The sequence below is a fragment of the Zingiber officinale genome, chromosome 3B, assembly GCF_018446385.1.
Source record: "Zingiber officinale cultivar Zhangliang chromosome 3B, Zo_v1.1, whole genome shotgun sequence".
Classification (NCBI taxonomy): domain Eukaryota; kingdom Viridiplantae; phylum Streptophyta; class Magnoliopsida; order Zingiberales; family Zingiberaceae; genus Zingiber; species Zingiber officinale.
In genome coordinates, this window is record NC_055991.1 from 26,250,269 (window position 1) to 26,276,978 (window position 26,710).

The window sequence follows — 26,710 nt, forward strand, 5'->3', positions numbered from 1 at the left end:
AACCTAACTTATAATATTCATAGTCAAAGCTTGATCTCCAAGTGACATAATTTGTTAAAATACACAATTAAATAGTATCACCAAACTATCAAACAACAATATTCACTAAAATATTGTGAGTAAAAGGATTTCCAAACTAGTTTTGCATCCATCAATGGCCTTCAAGCATTGTATCTGAAATATCATTCATTGCGAAGTATGATTTGCTTACTCCATAGAACCTCTTAAATTTACAAATCCCAGTAGATTTGGTTCCGGCAAAAGTGAAACATCAGTGTCTAGCATTTTCCGTACTGCATTTATCGTTGATCTATCAACTCAATACCTAGCTTGCTACAAACGAAATACAATTGATTCGTCGACAAATATCAATGCTTCACCATCTTTCCACAAGTTCCATACCTAGAATGAGGCATTTTCCATGAATTAGAGGAATAAATATCAAAGAATAAAGTACAATGTTTATTTTGTGTAATATCATTCTACTTACATTGTCAAGAAGATTCATGTGGAATGGAGAGTTATGAACACCTCTATTCTTTCTAGCACTTATGATCTCAAGTATCAATATACCAAACTAAATATATTAGATTTCATTGAGAACGTCTCATTCATAATATATTCTGACGACATATATCCAGTGCATTAATAAAAATCAATCTCAAATGTTTTGTGTGATTAAGAGTGCTGAACAATTGAGCATAAAACTTATTACACTACAAAAAATACAGTATTTTGCAATGAATTTTATGATGAATTTTTAAAAAGCAAAATATTTTTTCAACGAAAATTGTGAGAAAAAATTTTCGTTGCAAATAAGCCAATGCTAACATTTGCAATGAAAAATGAAAATTCGTTGCAAAATCTATGACGAATTTTTATTTTCATTGCAAATTTAGTCACAAATTTTGCGACGAAAACAATAATTTGTCAGACACTAAATTTGGCATGAAAATTATTTTTTTCGCAAATATTGTGATGAAAAAATATATTCATCCCATATTTGCAACGAATTCTGATTCATTGCAAATTTATGACAAAATGTATTTGTCACAGATTTGCAACGAATAAATATATTCGTCTAAAATATGCGACGATAGACAAATTCATCGAAAAATTATCGAAATTTTAAAATTTACGACGAAACACCATATTCGTTGTAAATTTACAATGAATTTATAATTCATCACAATTTTTGCGATGAAAACCTAGATTCGTCACAAATTTGTGACGAATTTGTTGTTTTGTCGCAAATTTTCAATAAAAAAGTGAATTATAATAAATTTGCCACAAAACCTTATTTGTTGTAAAATTTGTCGTAAAAATTAAAATTTTTTCTTGTGACTATTCCATTTTGATATTCATACAATGCCGAGATGGGTCTAATGGCTAGCGCATGAAGTGTTGTCATCATGAGGTCCGGAGTTCGAATCTCGGCAAAGTCGAGGTAAATGTCTCCCTTATATGCTAGTCATTATTCCAAAGGCTAATAGTCGTCCGTCATTTACCTCCTCCGTATTGACCCTGGGACGGATTGACGGGGGCGCTGGGACAAATATATTCACATTTTACCACCATACAATGCACACACACATCGAATATATACAATACACACGCAATACTATAAAAATGAATACAAAACAACAATAACATTTTACCAAACATATTTATCATCAATGATATCCAAACATATTTCATATCCAAAGGAATACAACTAACTAACAAAATAAATCAACAACAATACAACTAATAACAAAAATAAATACAACAAAGGTCAACCAACAACTAAGTTACAATGTACCCAACACTTGCCAAATTAATCTCGTTAGCTCCGTCGTCTCCACGCAAAAGGCCATTAATTTACCATTCAGGGAAAAGGCAAAGAAATTAAGTGAGAAGGTAAAGGGTAAAAAATCTTTAAATTAATACAATAAATTAAGATCGACAATTTAAAATTATGAAATTTAGACTTTCACATTCCGTGCATTTGTTCTCGTTTTATTTCTCTAGCCAACCACATTTAAAGAACACTATTATATTGTTAGATTTCAAAGATCAATCTTACTGTAGTGTTGGATTGTAAAAATTAACACTATAGTGATATTGATTTTAAAATTTGTATACCACTAAAGTGATGGTAATTTTTTAAAATCAGCACCCATAGTGATATTGTTTTATGAAATATAGCACCACCTGTGGTGTTATTCTTTGAAGTTTGAATGCAACTCCATGATAGTTGATGGAAGGGATAAAATGAAAAACAAATGCATCCTTTTATAAATTTAAAAGTTAGATATGCCTCATAAACATTCCATAATTTTAAATGTGCTAAATTAAGATTGATGTGTCTCCCCTCTTCTTCTCCATAACCCTCGGTAAACAAAGCTTAAGAATATTTAATTAGCTGCATAGATGGAGAGGTCGCAACCAACATATCAAAGTATGAATAGGGTAAATTGACGTTCAAATTTCAATTAATAATTTTATTATATATTATTAAATCATTTTCCATCACAAAAAATAAGAGCGCCTGTAGCTCAGTGGATAGAGCGTCTGTTTCCTAAGCAGAAAGTCGTAGGTTCGATCCCTACCTGGCGCGATAGAAACTTTTTTACATGAAACTACAAAAATAATAATTTCATAAAGAATCCAATTACGTCGGTTTTCTTGACGTGTAATGGGAAGCCTAACTTTTTTAAATTTATTACAGATAAATAATTTCATAAACAGTTATTTTTGTTTTTAATATTGTAATTTATTTCTAAAAATATAAATTAAAAGTAATAAACTAAACATTACTATATTAGTAATTATATATATATATATATATATATATATATAACCACATGATTAGATGGAGAGCAAATTTCTTCAACCAAAAGTAATTGCTCCTAAAAATCTGTTGAAATTTAGAACAAGCTCAATCTTGAAACAAGAAAACAAGAATGAAAAAAGAAAAAAGTGCATTGTTACACTAGCAAAACCCTATGACCATCTTACAATTCATGCAGTTCAAGAAAATGATACAAGGCTCGGAGAAGAACATAATGAGAAGCAAAACTGTGTTAAATTACAAGTCCATCCTTATTTGAGGCATAGAGATAGCTCGGCTATAGTCCTCCGTGCATTTCAGGATTTCTCTGTCACATCAGGCAAATTATATCAGCATTTTCCACTGATATATTTAACACTGTTTTCCAGAGATTGTTTCATTATTAAAACCCAATTATTCGCCTTTTAGAAAATTTCCATTCAAGCTTAGTAAACGCGTGCTTTGGGGGGGAAGGACTCCACTTGATCATCCAAGGTGTTCATGTGGACGGGCCTATACGCCAACCTCACCTTTTCGTTTTCCCAATACCTGTCAAATTAAGAAATAAGATTAGCATTGATCAAAATGAACTAAGATCTGATTAATTGGTTCCTTCGAGTTATTTTGTAGAAAATAGTTCACATTAAAAGAGTCCAATGACTAGAAGAGGCAATACAATCAAGCATCTTGTGGATAGAACATTACTGAAGTCCGGATACAAGATAATAAAATACACGAGGTACCAAGAGAGACATTATGGTAATGATCTGAGTGCTTGATCTTAGATTTTAGTTTCTAACTTCTTTCCAAAGTTTTGCCAATTCAATTGAGTAAAGTTTAGCAAAAACTGGAAATTTAGGTAATGCAGGTGTCGTTGTTATTGCTGATCAACCAACTGATTGACACAGTTGCGGACGTGTTGGTAAAATCAGTCTAGTTTGTTTTCTTATAACAGTGCTCGTTGGATTGCTCTAAGCATCTGTTTTTTACTCCAGCAAAATCTGTGTGGGAAGAGGGGAGAGCTCCAATAATGAGTAGCTCTACTTTGTTTATCCCAATGGAAACACCACAGGGAGGGATCGAAATCACTCTCCGTGGAGTACTGTTTCTCCAACCAAAACAGGCCAGATGCAGCACTATAGCAGCCAAAATGGGATGAATCCCAGCTTTACCCTCATCTTCCTCCCATCCAAGCATTGCGAGCGCACAGTGGGGCAAGTTCTACGGAACCTCACGGTTTCTAGCATCCAAGGTTATGAAGACGATATCCTACCTCCACTTCCTCATCCACCTCCCTATAATTTTTACTCACTTCACCTCACTCAACAAATGGTATACAATCTCAAAGGATTCTTTCCCACTCATGTCTCCTCTCTCCTTTCCTCTCCACCCCACTAGGGAAAACAGCGTGTTAAAGTTTTTAATTTGGCAGATGGAATCTGAGTTTTGTTCTTGGTTTCCTCACCCACTCAAATGGTAACTCATAAGTTTATGCATATACATGTTTAATGGGCTCAGATAGCACATCATATTTGAAGTTTGAGAATCAATTAACATGAAAGAGCTTGAATACTCACCCTAATGTGTGTTTCATCCAGTTCTCATCGTCTCTTTTCTGCAAGAACACACTATGTTACAATCAAGAAATTAGAACATTAGTGAAATAAAATATTCAGCAGATAGAGAATCTGACGGTGAAATCTTCACGAGCATGAGCCCCTCGGCTTTCCTTTCTTGCCTCAGCCGAGTGCATGGTTATGGATGCATTAATCAAAAGATTTTCTAGCTCAATGGTTTCAATTAAGTCAGAGTTCCTGCAGGCACAAGTAGGTATTAGGAACCAGAAAGGTCATTGAAAACTTGCTAATTTGAAGCACAAGAAAACAACCATATCAAACTCCGATCACTGACTTTGACGTCATGAAAGCTTTCCCATGTTTTGTCGATCAATTGGCAACCTAAAAGAAATTCAGGTAACATACATCACAAATGGCAAACAAAACATAAAAAAAGAATTACTATGTTGAATTTGACTATTATATAGCACACAAATAACCTTCTTCAAGCGTTTCTTGTGTTCGGAAAACAGCAGCATTATTCTGCATTACCCGTTGCATGTTTAGACGTATTTTTGATGTTGGCAATGAACCACTAGCATTCCTTAGTTTATCCAACCAAGCAATGGTCCTTTCTCCAGCATCATTTTCGAGAGGTTTCTGCTTCTGGCCTGTCCATTCAATAGGATGATTCTACTTGCAAGCGGCATTCACTAAGTTCTAGCTTACATGGAGATGAGCTTAAAGAATACCTGGTTTGCAGATTTCAGCGACTCTGTTTGCACATGCTCTACCAAAAACCACTATATCAAGGAGTGAATTTGCACCGAGCCTGTTTGCTCCATGAACAGATGCACAAGCAGCCTCTCCAGCAGCCATCAGACCAGGAATGACTGCATCTGGATCATCACCCTTTATATGAATTACCTGAGGAACCAATCACATGAATCAATAGAGAGCTCGAGGTACTCTCAGAATCAGTATCATAACCACTACCAAATTACCTCCCCATGGTAGTTTGTCGGTATTCCACCCATATTATAGTGCACAGTGGGCAAAACAGGGATGGGCTCTTTAGTGACATCAACACCAGCAAAGATAGCAGCAGTTTCAGATATGCCAGGAAGCCTTTCCTTGAGAACATCCGGAGGTAAATGATTTAAATGAAGGTAAATGTGATCCTTGAGTGGTCCTAAAGTATGTCCAAAAGAACAAAATATCAATAACATGTGCTTGAGTCCATATAAGAATCAGCATTCAAAAAAAAAAAATGAACCAGCAAGCAATCATTCAGTTCATACCTACACCGCGTCCTTCACGTATCTCCATTGTCATAGATCTAGAAACCACATCACGTGATGCAAGATCCTTGGCAGTAGGAGCATATCGTTCCATAAACCGTTCACCTTCACTATTCCTAAGAATACCACCCTCTCCTCGAGATCCTAAATTTTGCAATTAAAATGATCAAACAATCACAAAGAAATATGGATAAAAAGTTCTAACATGCATTGAATGTCAAATTTGAAAAGAAAACAGTCACTTTTAAGTGTGTAGTGAAGGTTGAGAATCAAAATTGGGGCATTTTGACTCATGGACTGCTTAAAATTAAGAGATAAAACAGTGTAATACCTTCAGTAATTAAGCAACCAGCACCATATATGCCAGTAGGATGGAACTGGACAAACTCAAGATCCTACAGGAAGGATAAAAATTAAGCACAAGCACCAGATGTGCTAGACATAGAATAGTACTAGAATACAATAGTCATCATAATAACCTCAAGGGGTAAACCAGCTCGTGCAACCATGGCATTGCCATCTCCAGTGCATGTATGAGCTGATGTTGCAGAGAAGTAGGTTCTACCATAACCCTGAGTTAAGAAATTTATAATTGAATTCAGTGAGAAGAAAATGGCATTTTGGGCACAAAGTCAACTATCAGTACCCCAGTGGCCAAAATGGTGTTTGCTGCATGGAAGCGATGAAGTGTCCCATCCTCCATATTAAGAGCAATCACTCCCTGACAAGTCCCTGCACCATTGATAACAGCCACATGTCTAAGAATTAATTGCATATCTAATAAATTGCATGAATCAGAAAAGAACACAATAATGACACCAAGAAGCCAAACAAGCCTTGGCTCCTAACCATTTGGGATCAATCAGAAAGGAATATATAGTAAACAACAATGACAATTTGATGAACCAAAGAAAAACTGATACATGAGTTCCCTGATTTCAGATAAGTACATCAAGACAACTATATCTCACTATTTACAGATAACAATACCTAAGAAAAGTAGATTGTTATGCTCATGAGTTAAAGCAACCAGGTCAATTTTACATCAGATTGAGTCAGTAGAACCAAATATCAAAATCAGTCCATGTAGATATCATTAATCTACAACTGAAATTTTTCATAGTTAACTAACCTACACCAGAAAATTTCTTCCTAGATTTGAAAATAATTTGACAAGAGTTAATTACAAAATCCTAGCAAGCATATGAGAGCATCAAGTCAAGCGCAATTAGCACTACATATGCTGTGAAGTAGGCACAAGTTAACTAAAGATGCTGCAGATAAAATTGCTAGCCTTAAGAGTTCAACGAGTTTAAGATTTTGATTCCGCTATTTGTTTAGATCTATAAAACAAGTCATATTTTCAATTATGCACTAGTAAAGTTGTTCTATTCTTTAAATTTCAAATAACTAGTTTTTCCTTTTTTGCACAAGACTATAGAAAAGTGCACTAATGGAAGAATATATTTACATGGATAGATCTCAGCTCCATACATTATAGAGAAAAAAAAAATCCAAACGCAAAATAAAACTCACAACCTAACTCCATCCTCAAAACCAAACAAAATTGGCAAAACTATTATTCTGAGTGAAGTATAATCTGGCAAAAAAAATCCCAAAGAAAATTGCATCAAGCAAAACTTTTGCTATTTTCTTCAACTGTATCAACACTATTGCAAATCCTAGAAACAACCTCTTGCAAAAAGCAGGGCAAGACTGCGTACAATGGATCCATCCCCAGGACCCCGCATGATAAAAGTTCGTGCACCGAGCTACCCTTTTTTTTATCAACACTACTGCTTCAAGTAGAGATACAAGTTCATATTCAATAGCAACAACAAATGTTCCAGAAACTGGATCAGGTTGAAGCATTCCAAGTTACACCTTAATGAAGCTAACACCCAGCAAACATTAGCAGCAAATGCTCTTATTCTCCAAGCTAAAATTCTAGATAAACAACATGCTAACAACATTTACAAATCTGAAATAATTAGCTTTGTTCAGACAGTGTAGCTCAAACTCAAGTTCCAAGTCTGAGAAATAGTGAGCAATAACCAGTCATGACACATGAAGCATAACTTGTTCACTATTGCATCTCTATGACACAAGACATCACAACCATCAGTCAAACACACTCCTGAGAAAAATAATGCAGAAGCAACTCCTCAAAACATATTCAATTCAGAAAAAAATAACCCATCAAGCAAACGTAGACATAAGATGATCAAGGGCCGGCCTCCCTAAATCCAACCAGCTGAGCACTTGACCACAAAAATCCCATTTCCTTTATTCTTCCTAGATCTTCCCACATTAGGCTTTTGTATTTGACTAACGGTGTTTGCAAACAAAAACTACACTGGATCGGCTTCTAATCATACTGAAGTTTGACGCAAACCTTCATCATTAAGTCTGATAGCAAGATCATCAGGATTCTCAGATCAGCAAAAATTTCAAAATATACAAAAGCAAAATTGATTCTTTTCTTCAAGGAACTTAATCCTAATTCCACTAACCCCTCTGCTAATAATTTTAAAGCTCAAAATAAGAGGTAGATTAAAATTTTACCCCAATTAGGAATACATTAAAACAAGTCTTCTAGAGATGCATATTCCTCTCCCAAGACCTGAGAATTAGTACTTAGTTCTGAATGTAAAAGGGATCATCCATCTCTATGAGTTTTCTGCATATCCTCATCCACAGCAAATGTCACCTAAAGTCTTAATCATTTGAAATGCAGGCATGGATCCTAAAAAAACCACAAGTGAGAACTTCCAAGGCGCTTCACCTTCCAACAACTCTTATCCGAAAAGTTAAACATTTTCCATTTACACAGCTAGGAACCAATTCTTAATTACTCTATGCCACAAGCACCATATTCCATCTCTCCTGTGCTTGAAACTGGAATTCACTGAATCCTCCTCCTGTGCTAAATCCTTAAATTGATATCCTTTTGTGCTGTTGATTGTAACATTTCCTTTGACAAGAGAAATTCCAGTGGATGAGCCAATGGTACCAAGATTACTAGGAATGCTCCTACACATTAAACTAGAAGAGATATACATGGAAACCATTCTCCATAAGATCCAATACCAAATTCAGCAGGGGGTCAGAATTATGATTCCCAATCAATTTTGTTGCTTGTGTTTGCTATTTCTTCTTGAAGCCATAAAATACTTGTCCTACTAGACCTTTAACTAGCAAAGGAAATTTTAACTAGTCCTTGGCTTGCATGAGAAACTTGAAGGCAGCTTACAAAGTTGGTAAAAGAGCTGTTTCCAAGGTCCTTGGTTTAATATATGCCTTAACCAAAATGAAGCCTTGCTTCTAATACATTATCAAAAAAGAAATTGCATGAGAAACTCTGGCGTTTTAGTGACCATTTTAAATAATCAAGACATTAAGAGCAAATGACCAAATCTCCATGGATGTTGTTTGCATGTTGACCAAAATAAAGAGAGTTCAATCATCCAGTTTTCAAAATTTTACAATCTCCTTCCTGCTCTGCTTACTTTGGTTATTTAAAATTCATTATCCCAAACTACATTATAAATCTTTATATAACACCCAAATAGCTGGGACTTTATGCCCAGTATGTTGTATTCCAAACACGAATTTAGAAAAAATATAAGAATGTACAGGAGGAGCCATACACTACAGTTCATCACAGTTTTAAGGCAGAATTCAGACCTGCATTAATATGCATTCCTTTTCCTTCATAATTTCATCTTTCTGGCCTTTGTGCATAAACTTCAATTAAAAGTACACCAGTTAACATGCTCAGGAGTAAACAATAAATGAAAAAATATAAGATTTCTATGAGTTTTATAATATCTCCTTACATAAAGGAATCAATCAATAACCAAAATTAATGTTAACTAAAGTTCCCAAACAAAAGTACAAACAGAGCATGGAAAATGTCTGCTAATTGTAAAGAACTAAAAATGAAAATATCCAAATTAATTTATTTTATAAGAATCTCAAAAAAAGATTAAAAAAATATACTTACCATCCTTGCCCATGATAAGATCCAGAGCAAAGTATTCAACAAAAAACTGAGTATTATGCTTCATCGCTTGACCATATAGTGTGTGCAACAGGGCATGACCAGTTCGATCAGCAGCACATGCGCAACGATATGCCTGACCACCTATTGATATGTCAACCAATTGAAATGGTATATTAGTCATTAGACACTAGAAATCTGCAGAACTTTTCACCATGATCATGTGAGTTAAGTTACAAACCTTTTCCAAAATTCAAACTTTGACCTCCAAAAGCCCGTTGATAGATTTTCCCATCTTCTGTCCGAGAGAAAGGTAATCCATAATTTTCCAATTCAATTACTGCCTTTGGTGCTTCTCTACACATATACTGAATGGCATCTTGATCGCCTGACAGAAGTCAACAAGCAACACATCAGGATGGCACAGAGATGTAGGAGTGAGCGAGCCAAAAGACAAAAGAGTGATAGCATCTCACTATCCACCAAATTACACTAAAGATAAAAAAAGGTCTGGACTCATCTAGAAATAAAGATTTATTATTTTCTATTTACTCTGCCAAAGCAAAGTAGAAAATTTGGAAAATATCAGCACATGCTATGAGATTAAATAAAATAGAAAGATCGCTCTAGCAAGTTAGTTACCTAGCCAGTCACTTCCTTTGACAGTATCATACATATGCCACCTCCAATCATCTTCGGACATATTACCCAAAGCTGCATTTATACCACCCTGTATATGATTTATCGCCATGATTCAGTTTATTCTCCAAACTAATAGCGAGAGTAAATCTGATTAAAAACCCATATTCAAGTACAAGCAACCAATCCTATTAGAAAAATAATAAGGATGATGCCTTCACACTTGGAATCTCATCTGATTTGGGGTATAGATAAAAGAACTGGTTTCTCTTAACTATTAAATAATTAGCTCTCAAAATTGTTTTAGTTTGTCCAAAGCCGGCAAAATGGATTACACAGGAATTGTTGCATTTGATAACGGAAATAACTTCAGAAGCAAATAAATCATATAATCTCAAACCACATAATTAGTTCCTTTGATAAGCTAAAAAAAAATGTTGTGTCGGACCTGCACCTACATATTTAGCTAATTCACTTATATTGTCGCAATCCCTCTTACCATCTTACAAATTGGCAATGTAACTTACTAACAAGGACCTAATGGCTCACCAAACCAATGATATTAAGATATGCTGGAGCAATTTAGCAAGGATTTGATTGTAGTTATTCCATCCGTATAACTACAAATACATGCATAAAATGGAACAACATGTAAGATTGAACATAGTGGATAAATTCTGATTTACAAATTAAGAAACATAGGATGAAGTACTAGCGTTAAGCACCTGTGCGGCAACTGTATGAGAACGAGTTGGAAAGAGCTTCGTAATGCAAGCTGTGTTAAAGCCATGCTCCGAGAGGCCAATGGCTGCTCTTAGGCCAGCACCTCCAGCACCCACAACGACTGCATCATATGTGTGATCTACGATAGTGTATGAAGAACCCCCAACCTTTCATCAAAAGGCAACCGTTCAGTATTACTATGAAAATGAATATCCATCTCATAAATTGTTAACAAATATTGGTGATAGGAAAACCAGTTAACAAGATTAACGGACAGAGCTTGAATGTAAAGGCAAAAAATGATTAAAATAAAGCTTCGGAGAAATATACTGTAAAATTATTTGATCAAAAATTACATAAAATTGGATCAAAATGCATGAACAGATCCCTAATCAGTGACACAAAGTGGCAAATTGCGGCGTCTAATACTGGATCGGTGAGCATAGATCGAATAAGAAAAGCATAGCAATAGTGACATTTTTTTTCTTCCCTCCGCCATCAAATGCGAGGACGAGCCATGCAAAGCGGATGGCCTAAAAACACCAGGCTCCTTTGTCAAGCTGAGATCCGGTATCAGAACCAAAATGGCATCAAAAGGATCACAGATCGAGAGAGGAGTACCGAGTTGGTGGAGAGGAATCTGGGCGTCGCCCCGATCGACGACGACGCCTTCTTTGAGAAGAAGGAGCTCCGCGGCAGGAAGCGACGCCACATCTCCTACGAGCCTCGAGGTGATCACGGAAAAGAACACGGAGGACGACGGCGACGAGCGCAGCAGCACGAACAAAATACACACAACGAAAAGCAACTCCGACTTGATCGGAATCAAAATGCACGACGAGGCAGCTCGCTCCCCTTTCAATTGGGATCCCGTAAATTTAGTCCCTGTAGAAACTTCATATTTACAGGTTCGCCACCGTGATACTAAATGGGCCACTTCTAGCACACTAAAACACTACATAAATTCGTTAGTGGGCCATCTAGTAATAAAAATATATATATATCTAAATTTGGCTTTAGATAAAAAAAAAATCCCTTTTGTACTGTGTGAAAATCTGGAAATTTAAAAGATAATAACGAGGTGGAACCCACTCAACTTCACATTCATTCATTCATTTACTATGCGCTCTGACAGTATCTGGTAGTTTATTGGCGAAATGGATAAGGCCTGAAATATCAAAGGAATTATATCCAGAGTTATTTATTTAATCACAAATAAGGCTGTTTTAGAAATTTTTTTTAAGTACAATAAGCAATTAGCTTATTTTTTTTTAAGAAAATCGAAAAAAAAAACTTTCCTTTTTTATTGGAATACTTAAAAGATGCCTTTTGTTATTATTAAAATAACATTTTATCCCATTTTAGCACATTTATATTTTAAAAAATATCCTTATTATTAGTTACAAGAATCATAGTAGCTAAGACGTGGACATTTTAATATGGAATCAATACTAATAATATTATATTTTAACGATTATAGTTCTATAATATAAATATTGTATTTGATCAATCGTAAAAATAAATTGAGATGAAATGATACGTCGTTTTGATTGTTTTGATGACAATAAATGAAAAAATATATTATTTTCATGGTTAAAAAACACCTTTTAATTTTTACCCATTTTAAAAACTCTATTAATGAAAAAATATATTATTTTCATAATTTAAAAAAAACATCTTTAATTTTTACTCATTTTTAAAACTCTATTAATGAAAAAAAATATTATTTTCATGATTTAAAAACATACGTAGCATGTTCTAAAGAATAAAACGAAATCAAATGTAAACCCGTACATGGCAGCCGGTAGATTACATTCTTCGTGCTTTATTGACTGAAGATCAATCACAAATGAACCGAATAGTCCTTCGAGCTTTCATAAATCAAATCCTGATTTTGAATCACACATTACGTTCTTGCTTTTTGATCCTTTTATAACTTGGATGTTATATGCTTTACTTACGTGCCGTAAAAGATTGTAATTGCCTTATATTACTGTCACAACAGTACTATGAGAGATACATTTAAGATGTCATAGACATATACTTAGATGATCAATAAATACTCCAGTTAGGCGATGTGAAACTATAACAAATACATATATCAAACGAGAAAGAGGAACATCAAAAAAGACTTGATTAGTAACAATAAAACAAGATAAAATTTATTTAAATATAGATGATGATATAGTAGGAAATAGAGCGTAATGGTATAAAATAATCCATATAACTGACCCCACCTAGTAGGATAAGGTTTGGTTGTTATTATTTTTGTTGTATTGTCGCAGCAGTAACTTCGTAGAAGCGAGCTCAGCGAGAAGCGTTTCAAGCACAAGGTAACACCAACATCTTCCACTTGTCCAAATTAAATCACAAAGGTCATTTAGTCACAAATGTTAGGACTAAAAGAATTTAGATATTTCCACAATGTATGATATTATTCACTTTGGGCCTAAGCCCTCATGGTTTTACTTTTGGACTCTACCCAAAAGGCTTCATACTAATGGAGATATCTTTCTCTTATAAACTCATGATCTTTCCCAAGTGTTTTCAATGTGGGGCTTGCAACCCCAACAATCCCCCCCCCTAAACGAATGACCGCAGGGTTCCCCTCAAGAGGAAAGTCTATCCGTTTGGCATCCGATTCTGAACCCACCAGGTCAGCTTGATTGTCATAGCACACTGTAATAGGACTCCCACTGTTCTCAGCAATTTACAGATGCTTTAGGAACCTTCTTAACAAACAGTCTCTTGCACAGCCGCTACACAAGCTACATACTTAGCTTCCATTGTTGACAACACTACACAAGCTTGTTTCTTGACATTCCGTGAAATGGCGTCTCATTTAGCAAAAAAGTATAGCTAGATATGAATTTTTTGTCATCAAGGTCCCCCATCCAATATGTATCTGTGTAACTACTCAAGCTCATATTTGATCTTTAGAAACAGAGACAATAATCGGTTGTCCCTTTGAGATATCTAAATACCCTCTTCATCGCTTTCTAATATCTCGATCCTGGGTTTAACTGGAAGCAACTAACTAAACCAATAACATAGTTTATTTTAGGATGAGTATACAATATAATGTATATTAAACTACCAATAGCAATGACATATAATTTTTTTCTTCATTTTGCCTATTTCTTCATGAGTCTTGGGATACATACTTTTACTCAAAATAATACCTTTCATTGCAGGTATTTGTTCAATATTGTAATTTGACATATTAAAGTGTTATAGCATCTTAGTGATATAAGCCTCTTGAGACAAATCCAAAAGTCTTTTTTATTAATCTCTAATGATCTTCACTCCTAAGATGTACTTATCTTCTCTCATATCTATTATATTAAATTGTGATGAAAGTCATAATTTAACTTCTACCATATACTTTATGTCACTTACAGCCATTAGTATATCATCAACATATAATGATAAAATGATAAACTTTTCTTTTTTCCTTTCTTAGGTAAACACAATAATCCCCATAGATCATTTCAAAACTATAAGACAAAATAACTTTATTAAATCTTAGGTTCCATTATCTTGATGCTTATTTTAGCCCATATATAGACGACTTCTTAAGTCTACATAATCTATTCTCTTGGTCTTCAGCAATGTAACCTTCTGGTTGTGTCATATAGGTTTCCTCGTTAAAATTACCATTAAGGAAAGTCATTTTTGTATTCATATTGTAAAGTACCGGAAATAGGCGAATATTAATAAGGGAATTTTCCGAAATTTTTGGAAATTTTTCGGAGCTCGTACGGACGAGTTAACGAGGATAAAAAAGGGGCCCGGGAAAGCCTGTTTTGGCTACCCCATTTAAATAAGGAAAAGTTGATTTTTCTTAATTCCTTTTTCTATTTTCTTTTTCCTTGTTTTTATTTGCTCTTTTCTCCGGTTTTTCCCTTAACGCCGAACCCATACCCGAGCCCGCTGCTCCTTCCCTCGGGCAACTGAGCCGCCGGCGTGCCCTAACCGCCGGCCCAGCGGTTCCTCCCTTCATCTTCTCCTCTTCTCGGTGAAGTCGAGACTGTCCTCCCGACGCTACCCATGCCCTAGCCTCTCCTCTCCCCATCGCGCCGATTTCTTCTCCAGTGTGCCCTAGCATCTTCGCCGACGCCGCCTTTCTTCTTCTTCCCTACCCAAACGCCGGCGACGGGCGAGCCCGCCGGCTGAGTCTTTTCCTTTCCTCCGGCAGAGCAAGAGCCGACCGACTGCTCTACCTCCCGATCGTCGGCCATCATCACTCGACCGCCACTGTCCTTTGCCGCCGCCGACTCTTGACCCGAGCACCACTGCCGGCAGTTCGAGCTTCCTTCTGGTGTTCGGGCCCTAGCCACAGCCTACACAGCCGCGACTTCCTCTGCCTTAGGTCGGGCCGACTCCTGATTTCCTCTCCTCTGTGCTGCCGCTGACCCCAACAATCGACTTCGACTATAGGGTGTTGGCGTCGCCCGATTTTTGACTGTTGTCTCTGCCTTCGATTGCCGCCCAGTGGTACATTCTGTGCCCTAGTTTTAGCCTTACTTCAGTTGAGTTTTTGGCATTAGGGTTCCCAGCATCAGCCTTGTCCGGTCCTTGGTCATTGCAGGCAGTAAAGGAAGAGGTAAAGTGTTCAGGTTATGTTTTTGGAACATGGTTTGGAAGGAAAATGGTTGATGTGGTTTGTTTGTTTTGTTTCCAGCAGTTAACATTCCTTAACGGCAGAAATTCCAGCCAACAACTCTTTGATATCAGTACAAACTAGTGGCTGTGAGATTCGACTGAGGCATTCAACTCAGGTGAGTGATATTTCGTTTGTTAGGTTAATCCTTAAGCTAGGATGATTAGGGTTAAGGAACTAACTCTAGTGGATCCACTGATTTTATTTAATTAGAGTTCGTTAAGTGTATTGGGTTGATTAGTTGGATTCAATTTAAAATTTCTTAATTGGATTAGAATTTAGTTTGGCTAATTGTTGTATGATAGAATTAGCTAAACTAGACCTTTGTTTAATAACACAGGACCTTGACGTGAGACGAGTATCTCGATTATCGGATTAGACCATTTCTTATTGGAGGCGGGTACTTTGACTTATGTCTTTGATATGCATAATAATATGTTTAACATATAGCAGTGATTGTGTAATCATTTTGTTTCGGTTGGTCACTACATGTTAGTTACATGATTGCTTGTTTATTTATTCTGCACTACATATTGTTTACCTGATCATATATGCTTTAGGTAGTGACCCAACCACATGCTATGTTATCTTCTGGATCTAGGGTTTATTTGATGCCCTATCTGATTTGTGTACCTTCTATCTGATACATCTTTCAGTGGTACACACTTTGTATTATTTATATGGTCATTACTATGTTATTCATGAGATTGTCATGCTTAGTGTCATGCATCATGATTACATGCTGTGCGATTGTCGGCTCCACTATGGTTGAGCCCATCGCCAGTTACATGTACTGCACACACCACCACCATCCATGGGTTAGTGGTATATCAGGCAGGTGTGTGGCGGTTCTGCTGTTTGGCTCCGTTGGTCAGGTGACTCAGCGTGGTAGCCGGCAGTCAGTTCCACTCTGTTTGGCTCCGTTGGCATTTAGTGTAGCAGCGTGGTAGCCGGCAGATGGTGGACTTTGTTTGGCTCCGTTGGTCAGATGACTCAGCGTGGTAGCCGGCAGAGATTTCGTCCCCGTCATTGTGTACCGGGAGTTGAGAGCATTGAGCTCCCCCATTTATGATTTGGGGTTAGAGGACAGGAGTACTCCGACAGCATCCCGTCAACTCGGTCGTGTTAGGACCGAAAAGTAGCTAGAGAGGGGTGAATAGCTTCGTGTGTGCTCGTCGTGCTTCGTTGCTTGTTTCTTCAAAGTGATGCGTAACGGAATACAAAGAAACAAACTACAACAATGCTAACAATAGGATTTTACCTGGTATCCACCTCACAAGAGGTGACTAGTCCAAGGATCCACGCACACACACACACCTCCACTAATAAACACTCCTTTTCGGTAACTACCGAAGGTGGAGAAGCCCTACAAGACTCTCAATACAAGTAGAAGAAAGGGTAGTAAAGAATAAGCAAAGCTTACTAGAGATGCAGTAAAAACCCTAGCTTCTTCTTCTTCTCGTTGCAACTCGCCTCTTGACTTGGATGAACCTCCAAGAACCTTCAAGAACCGGCGGTGAGGAGCTTAGAGAGTGCTGGGGAGGAGCTGTGATGAATCTGGAATGAATCGGTGAAGTTCTACTGAAGGAATCGCACGCCAACAGCTATAAACGACTCCAACTGTCGAATCCCAATCGATTGGATTGCTTCTAATCGATTGGGGAGGCTTTGGATCGATCCACGGATCGATCCAGAGCGCCTCTGTGCTCTGAAAAAATGTCTGGATCGATCCACGGATCGATCCAGTGCTTATCGCGCGAAGCAGCAGCGTCCCAATTGATCCACTGATCGATTGAGACCTCTGGATCGATCCACTGATCGATCCGGAGGCTTTCTGTTCGCTGGGAAAAGTCTGGATCGATCCACTGATCAATCACTGATCGATCCACTGATCAATCCACTGATTGATTCAGCTCTTGGTTTTTACCCAAAATCAAGTCCCAAGCCTCCCAAACTAACATCCGGTCAACCATGACTTGTTGGTACATAAAACCTAGCATCCGGTCACCCTTGACCAGCTAGGACTCTCTCACCAAGTGTCCGGTCAATCTCTTTAACCCACTTGGACTTTTTTCTTCTTGCCAAGTATCCGGTCAATCCCTTTGACCTACTTGGTCTTTTCTTCCTTGTGCCAAGTATCCGATCAATCTCGTTGACCTACTTGGACTTTTCACCAAATGTCTGGTCAACCTTGACCCATCTGGATTTACCTTGCCTGGCTTCACTCACCAGGACTTTCATACTGCCTAGCTTCACTCACTAGGACTTTCCAACTGCCTGACTTCACTCACCAGGACTTTCACCTAGCTTCACTCACTAGGACTTTCCTCGTCAAGTATCCAGTCAACTTTTACCTACTTGACTCTTCTTCATCCACACTGATCAGTCCCTGATCAGACTCTTCCCACATAGACAACTGCACCTACATTGTCCATGTGTCTACCTGTATTGTCAAACATCGAAACCATGACCAAGACTCAAGCTTGGTCAACTAGGTCAACCTTGACCTGACGGATATTGCACCAACAATCTTCCCCTTTTTGATGTTTGACAATACCACATGTTGAGTTAGGAAATTAGACTAATCCCATAGCCTCAACTCCCTTCATGCCAATATATGAATGATGGTTTCCTTCATTCTCCTCCTTTTCTAGAGGGCAAACTCCCCCTTTAGGTAATGAAGACCTAACTTAACCATACATTCTCCCCCTATTGGCACACATCACAAACATGCCCCCATTTATGGGCACACATCAACAACTTAACTTGTTGAATGACTCTCCCCTTTGAGACTCTCCCCCTGAAGAGTTGCTCATCGTTGTTCACAACTTCACTTGTTGTGATCAACACGATAAAGAAGGTCCCATACCCTTTATTTATCCTAAAATCTACATTCTCCCCAATGTAGTCAAATGCCCATCCTTGAGCATTTTGAACGTGTCACAACTTGTAACCACTTGAACAATGAGGATATGCACTCCCCATTAAAGTTCCAACGCTCAACCTTGAATATATTTTTAAAAGAAGGTTAACCACCTTCCAAGGTTCATGAAAAATAGGTTTCATGCCCTTAGTGAGTAACTCCCCCTAAAGACATGGTGGTAACTTCTGTCATTGCACCAACAATGACTTGGAATCTCTAAACCTTTAGGAAACCCAAAATTAGAAGTTTCGAGATTCAAATATTCAAAATTTGAAACAACCTCAGCCTAAACTTCTTCTTAGTCTCACTTAGCCAATCCATCCTTGTTTTCAACATGAAAACACCCTTTTTATGTATACAAATGTATTTAGAGGGTTTGAAAAGGTTCCCTAGACTAAACATGGTTCAAAGGTGCTGAAATTAGGCTTTCCCAGCCAAAATCAGCAACTTGGATCGATTGGAGTTAGGTTCCAATCGATTGGACCATGCTGAATCGATTCATTGATCGATTCAGGCTTCCTGGATCGATCGACTGATCGATCCAGTGAGCTTTTGCTCGCGGAAACTGCCTTCTCAATCGATCCACTGATCGATTGAAGCCCTGATATTTCTGAAATTCACTTTCAGTGAATTTCAGAAACCCCTAGAAAAATCTACAAAATTCTAAAAATCGTAAAAATTTATGTAGACATTATTTAGGGTATACTTTATCATGGAAAAATAGTTTTCTAAGAAAATACTTCATATTTTCAAAGATTGACACAAACTTGAAAACTTACAAAAACTTTAGTGTTTTCTTCAAGTTTGTGTCTAACTATTCAATGATGATTACTATCAAAAGATAGCCTTCACCAAGGTTTTCCAAAAGCATTTTAAAAATATTTTCAAAACCAATATCCCACCATGTTCCTTGGGCTTAATGCACATGACTTGTACATTAGCTTTCCCAATGATGGGAAAACACATAACTATGTGTTTTGATGAACTTAAAACTCAAGGAAATGCACTAACTCAGCATGTTGAGTTTTGTTCATCTTCCTAACATCTCACTTGTATCTATTGTGCATAAAACACATACAAGTCATCTTATAGGTCTTTGTGAGATGTTAATTTTGGTTTTGCCCTAACCTAGGGTTCATGCATATTTATCTAAGCATCTTGTGGATATTGACCATCCACCTAGGATGTCATTTGGTATACCACTTGATGATAACTGCCATTTGTCCTTAATTTTAAGGAAATAACATAATGCATGATAATGTTATGACATACATCAAAAAGAAATAATTTTCAGAAGAAAATTTCCTATAACTACATGATGTATGTATGTATGTCATGACATGGTATTTTTGAGTTTTTCATAATAAGTCATGAATGCACAAATAAAACATGATGTCATGGTATATAATGGGCAACCAAACATGGCAAGATTTAGCATAATTAAAATATACCTAGATTATCTTTTTAAGTATCCTTAACCCTTAGCTAATCCTAAAGCATAAACCCTAGATTGCCTAATTTTCTTAAGAAAATGCCAAAAACCCAACTTGACATTTCTTTAATCTCTTGAATTAATTATGCCAATTAAAAATTTAAAACATTCCTCAAATGTTGGCATATTTCATTTTCCCATAAGAGTAATCACTTTAAATTAAGGCTTAGATTTGCCTTAAATTCCTAAGACAATACCAAAGTCCCAATTTGGTATTTCTTAACACTTGATTTCTTGTGCCATTTAAAGTCATCTCAAATTTCTTCCTTTATAGCACATTTTACTCTTTCCAAGAGTAACAATAAATCCATTTCATTTTCAAAGGCTAACAAAAATCTTGAAAATGCTCCTTGAGTGTCAATTTCTTCAAAGTTGGGTTAACTACCCTTCTTCTCAGAGTTGACACTCTCTAACCCATCTATGGGATAGAGAAAATGCTCCTAGGAACCCAAAACATATTGGTGCTCCTTGGATGCTCTAGGTATTCACTAGGGATAACTTCCCTAGATACCTTCCTAGTGACCTTGTTTGGCTTCTTAGAAGTCTTGGTCACTTTTTCTAGGTCAACTCTAGGGATTGCTTCCCTTGTAACCTTCTTTGTGACTTTCTTAGACTTCTTAGAAGTCTTAGTCACATTTGTTGCAAAAATACTCTTAGGGATAACTTCCCTTGTATTTTTGGCTTGACCACTAGACCTAGGGTTGGTTCCATAACTATATGGAACCCTATGGTAAGAGATTACATCCTTCTTAGCCTTTGGTTTGTATCCCAAACTCCTATGGCCATTAGATGACCTTTGTGCTCCTAGACCTAGGCTATGCTCATTTTGCCCTTTTAGGATATTTTCCATCCTTTTTAGGGTCTTTTCCATTTTATCAAGCCTTGACCTCAAGACTTGATTTTCTATCACTAAGTCCTTAGTTTTTGGTTTTCCATTAAATTTATGAGCATTTTTATTTCTAGGCTTGTAGCTAAGGTCCTTAGTGTGATTGCCTAGATTTTTATCTACCTTCCTAATCCTAGGTGTGGTAGTTTTAGCATGGTAAGCTACATTATTTTCCTTAATTTTACCATGCTCTCTATTCTTATGGTAAATAGTATTAAAATGATATAAGTTAGAACTAGCATGCTTTTTACCATAATGTAAAGGGGTAGGCTCAATAAAAGTTACATTCCTTTTTACCTTAGAGGCTCCCCCTTGACTTGAGCTTCCTCCTTGAGCCTTGACCATCTTCTTCCCCTTAGGGCATTGACTCCGGTAATGCCCCTTTTGATTGCAAGAGAAGCACACAATGTGCTCCTTGCTCTTCTTTGTTCCGGGGATGGTCTCCTTTGGCTTCTCCTTGCCCTTAGGTGTCACTTGGCCCTTCTTCTTGGCCAATTTAGGGCACTTGCTTTTGTAGTGCCCATGTTCCCTACATTCAAAACATATAATATGATTCTATTATTAATTGAACTATTTATACCTTCTTGTGTAGGGGTGACACTTGCTCCTCCATTTGATATGAATGTAGAGACTTCCTCTTGATTCGAAATCGATTTCCCTCCAATTGATTTATCTTGACTTGTGGAGGTGGAAGCTTCTTCATCCTCTTCTTCTCTTGACCCGGATGTGGAGGATTCTCCTTCTTCTTGATCCGGTGTCACCAAGAGTTGCTCCCCCTCAATCCTAGAAGTGGAGGCTTCACCTTCTTCTTCATCCTATTGTACATGAAACAAGGAATATGCTCCTTCCTTGCTCTTTTGATTACACTCCCTTGAGAATGAAGCTTCTTGGATTTCCTCTTCTTCGGAAGTTGAGCATCTCTCAACTTCGGAGTCCTCCTCTTGATCTTGCTCCAATGAGTCACCCTCTTTGGATTCTTCTTGGTTAGGTACAGTGGAGGGGATCTCATGAGCCTTTTCCAATTTGCTCCATAGCTCTTTGACATCTTCAACTTCTCCAATTTTCTCCAAGATGTTGCTTGGCAATAGATTGACCAAAAGCTTGGTCACTTTGTCATTGGCCTCACATCTTTGGATTTGTTCTTGGCTCCATTTGCTCCTTTTGAGAACTTTGCCCTTTGAATTCCTTGGAGCCTTAAAACCTTCCATTAGAGCAAACCATTGCTCTATCTCCATCATCAAGAAATTTTCAATTCTTGATCTCCAAGAATCGAAGCTTGTGGATGTGTATGGTGGAGCCACCCTTGTATCAAATCCAAGTCCATCTTGGAATTGCATCTTGAAGTTGAGCTTCTTGAATTCTTTGACTTTGATGAATTTGCTCCAACTTCTTCACCCTCTAGTTTTGCTTGTTATGTTTGCCCCTTTCGGCGGTGATTCCGGTGAAGAGCAACCTTGCTCTGATACCACTTGTTAGGACCGAAAAGTAGCTAGAGGGGGGTGAATAGCTTCGCGTGTGCTCGTCGTGCTTCGTTGCATGTTTCTTCAAAGTGATGCGCAGCGGAATACAAAGAAACAAACTACAACAATGCTAACAATAGGATTTTACTTGGTATCCACCTCACAAGAGGTGACTAGTCCAAGGATCCACGCACACACACACACCTCCACTAATAAACACTCCTTTTCGGTAACTACCGAAGGCGGAGAAGCCCTACAAGACTCTCAATACAAGTAGAAGAAAGGGTAGTAAAGAATAAGCAAAAGCTTACTAGAGATGCAGTAAAAACCCTAGCTTCTTCTTCTTCTCGTTGCAACTCGCCTCTTGACTTGGATGAACCTCCAAGAACCTTCAAGAACTGGCGGTGAGAAGCTTAGAGAGTGCTGGGGAGGAGCTGTGATGAATCTGGAATGAATCGATGAAGTTCTACTGAAGGAATCACACGCCAACAGCTATAAACGACGCCAACGGTCGAATCCCAATCGATTGGATTGCTCCCAATTGATTGGGGAGGCTTTGGATCGATTCACGGATCGATCCAGAGCGCCTCTGTGCTCTGAAAAAATGTCTGGATCGATCCAGCGCTTATCGCGCGAAGCAGCAGCGTCCCAATCGATCCACTGATCGATTGAGACCTCTGGATCGATCCGGAGGCTTTCTGTTCGCTGGGAAAAGCCTGGATCGATCCACTGATCGATCACTGATCGATTCAGCTGTAACGCCCGCCCTTCTTACCCAACCAAAGGCGGCGCTACGTTCTTATACTACTTACGTACATGTTTTACTATAACAGCGGAAGAATAAAAAAAATTTAAACCATTCATTTTATTTAAATAAGCATGATATCACAGATTAAATATGCATATATTGATTCTATAACTAATCATATCAATCTGTCCGAATCGTTCTTTGCCGAGCCACCACCACACACATCATTATTCGCTCCTCCTGTTGCTCCTCTAGTTCATCCAGTTCTTTTATCTGCGGTACAAGGAAAGTAAGCTGTGAGCACTCATGGCTCAGTAAGTTCCTTTCCTACTCACTAAAATCGAAAATCATCGTATATTAACATCATGCGTAATATCATAAGCATACAACGTACAAAGGTATCGTATTCATATCATCATGGCATCATATCAAATCATTAGCTAATTCAAGCACATATGCAGGCAATGCATCATGAATTTGAAAACTTATACTTGTAAGTACTTGAAATTAATATCATCATCATTGGGGATCCCGGTTTGTACCACATACATCATACGTAGGTCCAAGGTAGCAAGTCTTGAACCCTACCATACATACATACTAGGCCCGAGTCTTACTCCATCGACCTAGGGCATCGAAGCCCATTCTTGACGAGGCCCGAGTCTTATTCCATCGAGGCGTTTACGGAGCCCACCCTTGGTACAAACCATACAAAGTAATTTATCATGCATAACTATCATATCATATCCCTAACAATCTTTCATGCATTTCATTTTTCATTCTTCTCATTATGTATAGCATTTCATACGCTATCACATATCATGGCATTCACATAATTTCATTCTTCTCATTATGTATAGCATTTCATATGCTATCACATATCATGGCATTTACATATATTTCATTCTTCTCATTATGTATAGCATTTCATATGCTATCACATATCATGGCATTTACATAAATTTCATTCTTCTTATTATGTATAGCATTTCATATGCTATCACATATCATGGCATTTACATAAATTTCATTGCATAACATTTCCTAGGTTTCTTTCTTTCCCTTTTTTTTTTTCTTTTATTTCTTTCACATGGCCGAAACCTATCATTCTTTAGCTAGGTTCTTAAGTAGTCTAAAGCATGAAAACCTAAGTGAGTTTCATGGTAAAATTTACTAAGAAATAAACATATAAATTTAGTTCATGAACAACTTGGCCGAAACATACAAATCTTTTAACATCTTTGTATCCTACCTCATGAGCATGTTTATTTAAATTTAAGGGTATTCCTAACCCTAAACCCCTTCTTGGCCGAAACATATGGGTGGGTTTCCTTTTAGTTCAAACATCTTCTAAGCAAGAAAACTAATTACATGGTCCCTAACATTTCATAGGAAGAACCTTGTACTAGTTGAGTAAAACAATGAATTTCTCTAGCCTCTTAAAAATATTTTTGGCCGAAATTCTAGGGTTAAGTGCTCCTCTTATCAAGCATCATATAGGTATAAAAACATGAAGAAGAATCCTTTTCCATGGCATAGAAAATCTATCATTTAGTGAAGACTAGTTAAACATCACTAGATTTCGAAAGCTCTTCTTAACCGAATTTTCTCATACTTGTTTCTAGGTTTTAAAATCCTCATAAAATCATAAAAACATGTAAAAGCCTTGTACCACAGGTGAGGGAAGCTTACCTTCTTCGCTTAAGTTTCCTAGAATTGAGAACTTGCTTGGACCTTTCTTCTTGCTTGCTAGGTTCGGCACAAATGGAGGGAAAGGAGTGGCTAGGTCTTTTGGTGGAGAGGGGAGGAAGAAGAAGCTTCTTCCTCTTGTGTTGCTCGGCAACAACAAGGAAGAAAGAAGAGGGAGGGAGTGAGGAGGAAGAGGAGCTTCCTTCCTCTTGTGTTGCTTGGCAACAAGAAGAAGAGGAGAGGGAGAGGGGGTCTCGGCACAAGAGGGAGGAGGAGAGGGAGAGGAGTGGAGGATGAATTTGAAGTCACCCCTCCATGCCTATTTATACTAAAATGAGGGGAGGAAATTTGACTTGATTCATCCTTCCCATTTATTCCTCTTCTTTATGATAGGAATATTCTAGAGATATGCCTTGTGAGTTCTCTCTTAATCTCTCTCTTTTCTCTCCTTTAATAAAATTTTCTATCTCTCCTCTTACAATATCCTCTCTTATCCCACTTGGTTAATACATGCATGCATCCACAAGAGAACCAAGGTTCAAAACTTGGTTATGTATATTTTTATTTCTTTTTACTTCCTTTTTCTTTTAAGTAAAAAGAATCCTTTCTTATTCTTAACTACTTAATCCTTTCTCTCCTTATCAATAATTCTCCTATCCCCTTTGGTATCCTATACATGTTCCTTACAAGAGGTCCAAGGTTCAATCTCTCTTCTAACATTTTATTTTCTTTTGTACATAATAATTCGTATATTTCCATATTATGCATTATGCATAAATATTTCATACATGTACATATTATCTCATATTTCTTCCTTTTGTCCATATTAATTCCATACATTATAAATCATGCATAGATGATTTATATTCTCAACTTTATTTTCTTTCCTAAAGTTTTAATCATCTAAATCCTTCCCATCTTAATATTCAACGTAGACTATCTATACATTCTTTTCATTACATTCGTACTCTCATTGCCCTTACTTTATCTAGGCTTTCTAGGGGTGTTACATCAGCTCTTGGTTTTTACCCAAAACCAAGTCCCAAGCCTCCCAAACCAACATCCGATCAACCATGACTTGTTGGTACATAAAACCTAGCATCTGGTCACCCTTGACCAGCTAGGACTCTCTCACCAAGTGTCCGGTCAATCTCTTTAACCCACTTGGACTTTTTTTCTTCTTGCCAAGTATCCGGTCAATCCCTTTGACCTACTTGGTCTTTTCTTCCTTGTGCCAAGTATCCGATCAATTCCTTTGACCTACTTGGACTTTTCACCAAATGTCTGGTCAACCTTGACCCATCTGGATTTCCCTTGCCTGGCTTCACTCACCAGGACTTTCATACTGCCTAGCTTCACTCACTAGGACTTTCCAACTGCCTGACTTCACTCACCAGGACTTTCACCTAGCTTCACTCACTAGGACTTTCCTCGTCAAGTATCCAGTCAACTTTTACCTACTTGACTCTTCTTCATCAACACTGATCAGTCCCTGATCAGACTCTTTCCACATAGACAACTGCACCTATATTGTCCATGTGTCTACCTGTATTGTCAAACATCGAACCATGACCAAGACTCAAGCTTGGTCAACTAGGTCAACCTTGACCTGACGGATATTGCACCAACAGGTCGCTCATCAGGAGCAGTGATGTCAGAGTGCACGGTCACCATATGCATTTATTGCATTTATTGTTTATGATTGCTGCAATTACTTGCTGCATTTATATGGATGCATATGATTGGCATGCATACAGGATTATGACTTCCCCGGTCTGACGACCCTGTTACCTTTGTACTTTGATTCCGGTTAGT

At 37.5% G+C, this 26,710-nt stretch overlaps 1 protein-coding gene and 1 non-coding gene across 2 annotated transcripts; one reads left to right on the forward strand and one right to left on the reverse strand.

Annotated features, from left to right (window-relative positions):
* Positions 1-2,526: 2,526 nt before the first annotated feature.
* TRNAR-CCU lies at positions 2,527-2,599 on the forward strand. Its single transcript has one exon. It is a non-coding gene; the product is annotated as a tRNA-Arg (tRNA).
* A 331-nt stretch (positions 2,600-2,930) lies between these two features.
* LOC122056249 (succinate dehydrogenase [ubiquinone] flavoprotein subunit, mitochondrial) lies at positions 2,931-11,901 on the reverse strand. Its single transcript, XM_042618105.1, has 16 exons — positions 11,656-11,901; positions 11,037-11,201; positions 10,315-10,402; positions 9,914-10,060; positions 9,676-9,816; positions 6,316-6,401; positions 6,149-6,241; positions 6,001-6,064; positions 5,670-5,813; positions 5,373-5,560; positions 5,121-5,295; positions 4,869-5,039; positions 4,701-4,770; positions 4,506-4,626; positions 4,390-4,427; positions 2,931-3,361 (listed from the first exon to the last, which is right to left on the reverse strand). The coding sequence occupies exons 1-16, from the start codon at positions 11,746-11,748 to the stop codon at positions 3,259-3,261; spliced, it is 1,887 nt and encodes a 628-aa protein (XP_042474039.1). The 5' UTR covers positions 11,749-11,901; the 3' UTR covers positions 2,931-3,258.
* Between the last annotated feature and the right edge of the window lie 14,809 nt (positions 11,902-26,710).

Coding starts and splice junctions, on each gene's coding strand:
- LOC122056249 (XM_042618105.1), bottom strand. CDS start 11,748: ATGTGGCGTCGCTTCCTGCCGCGGAGCTCCTTCTTCTCAAAGAAGGCG. Junction 10,403..11,036: donor CTCATACAGTTGCCGCACAG/GTGCTTAACGCT, acceptor AATCATATACAG/GGTGGTATAAATGCAGCTTT. Junction 3,362..4,389: donor TGGATGAAACACACATTAGG/GTGAGTATTCAA, acceptor TTAATTTGACAG/GTATTGGGAAAACGAAAAGG.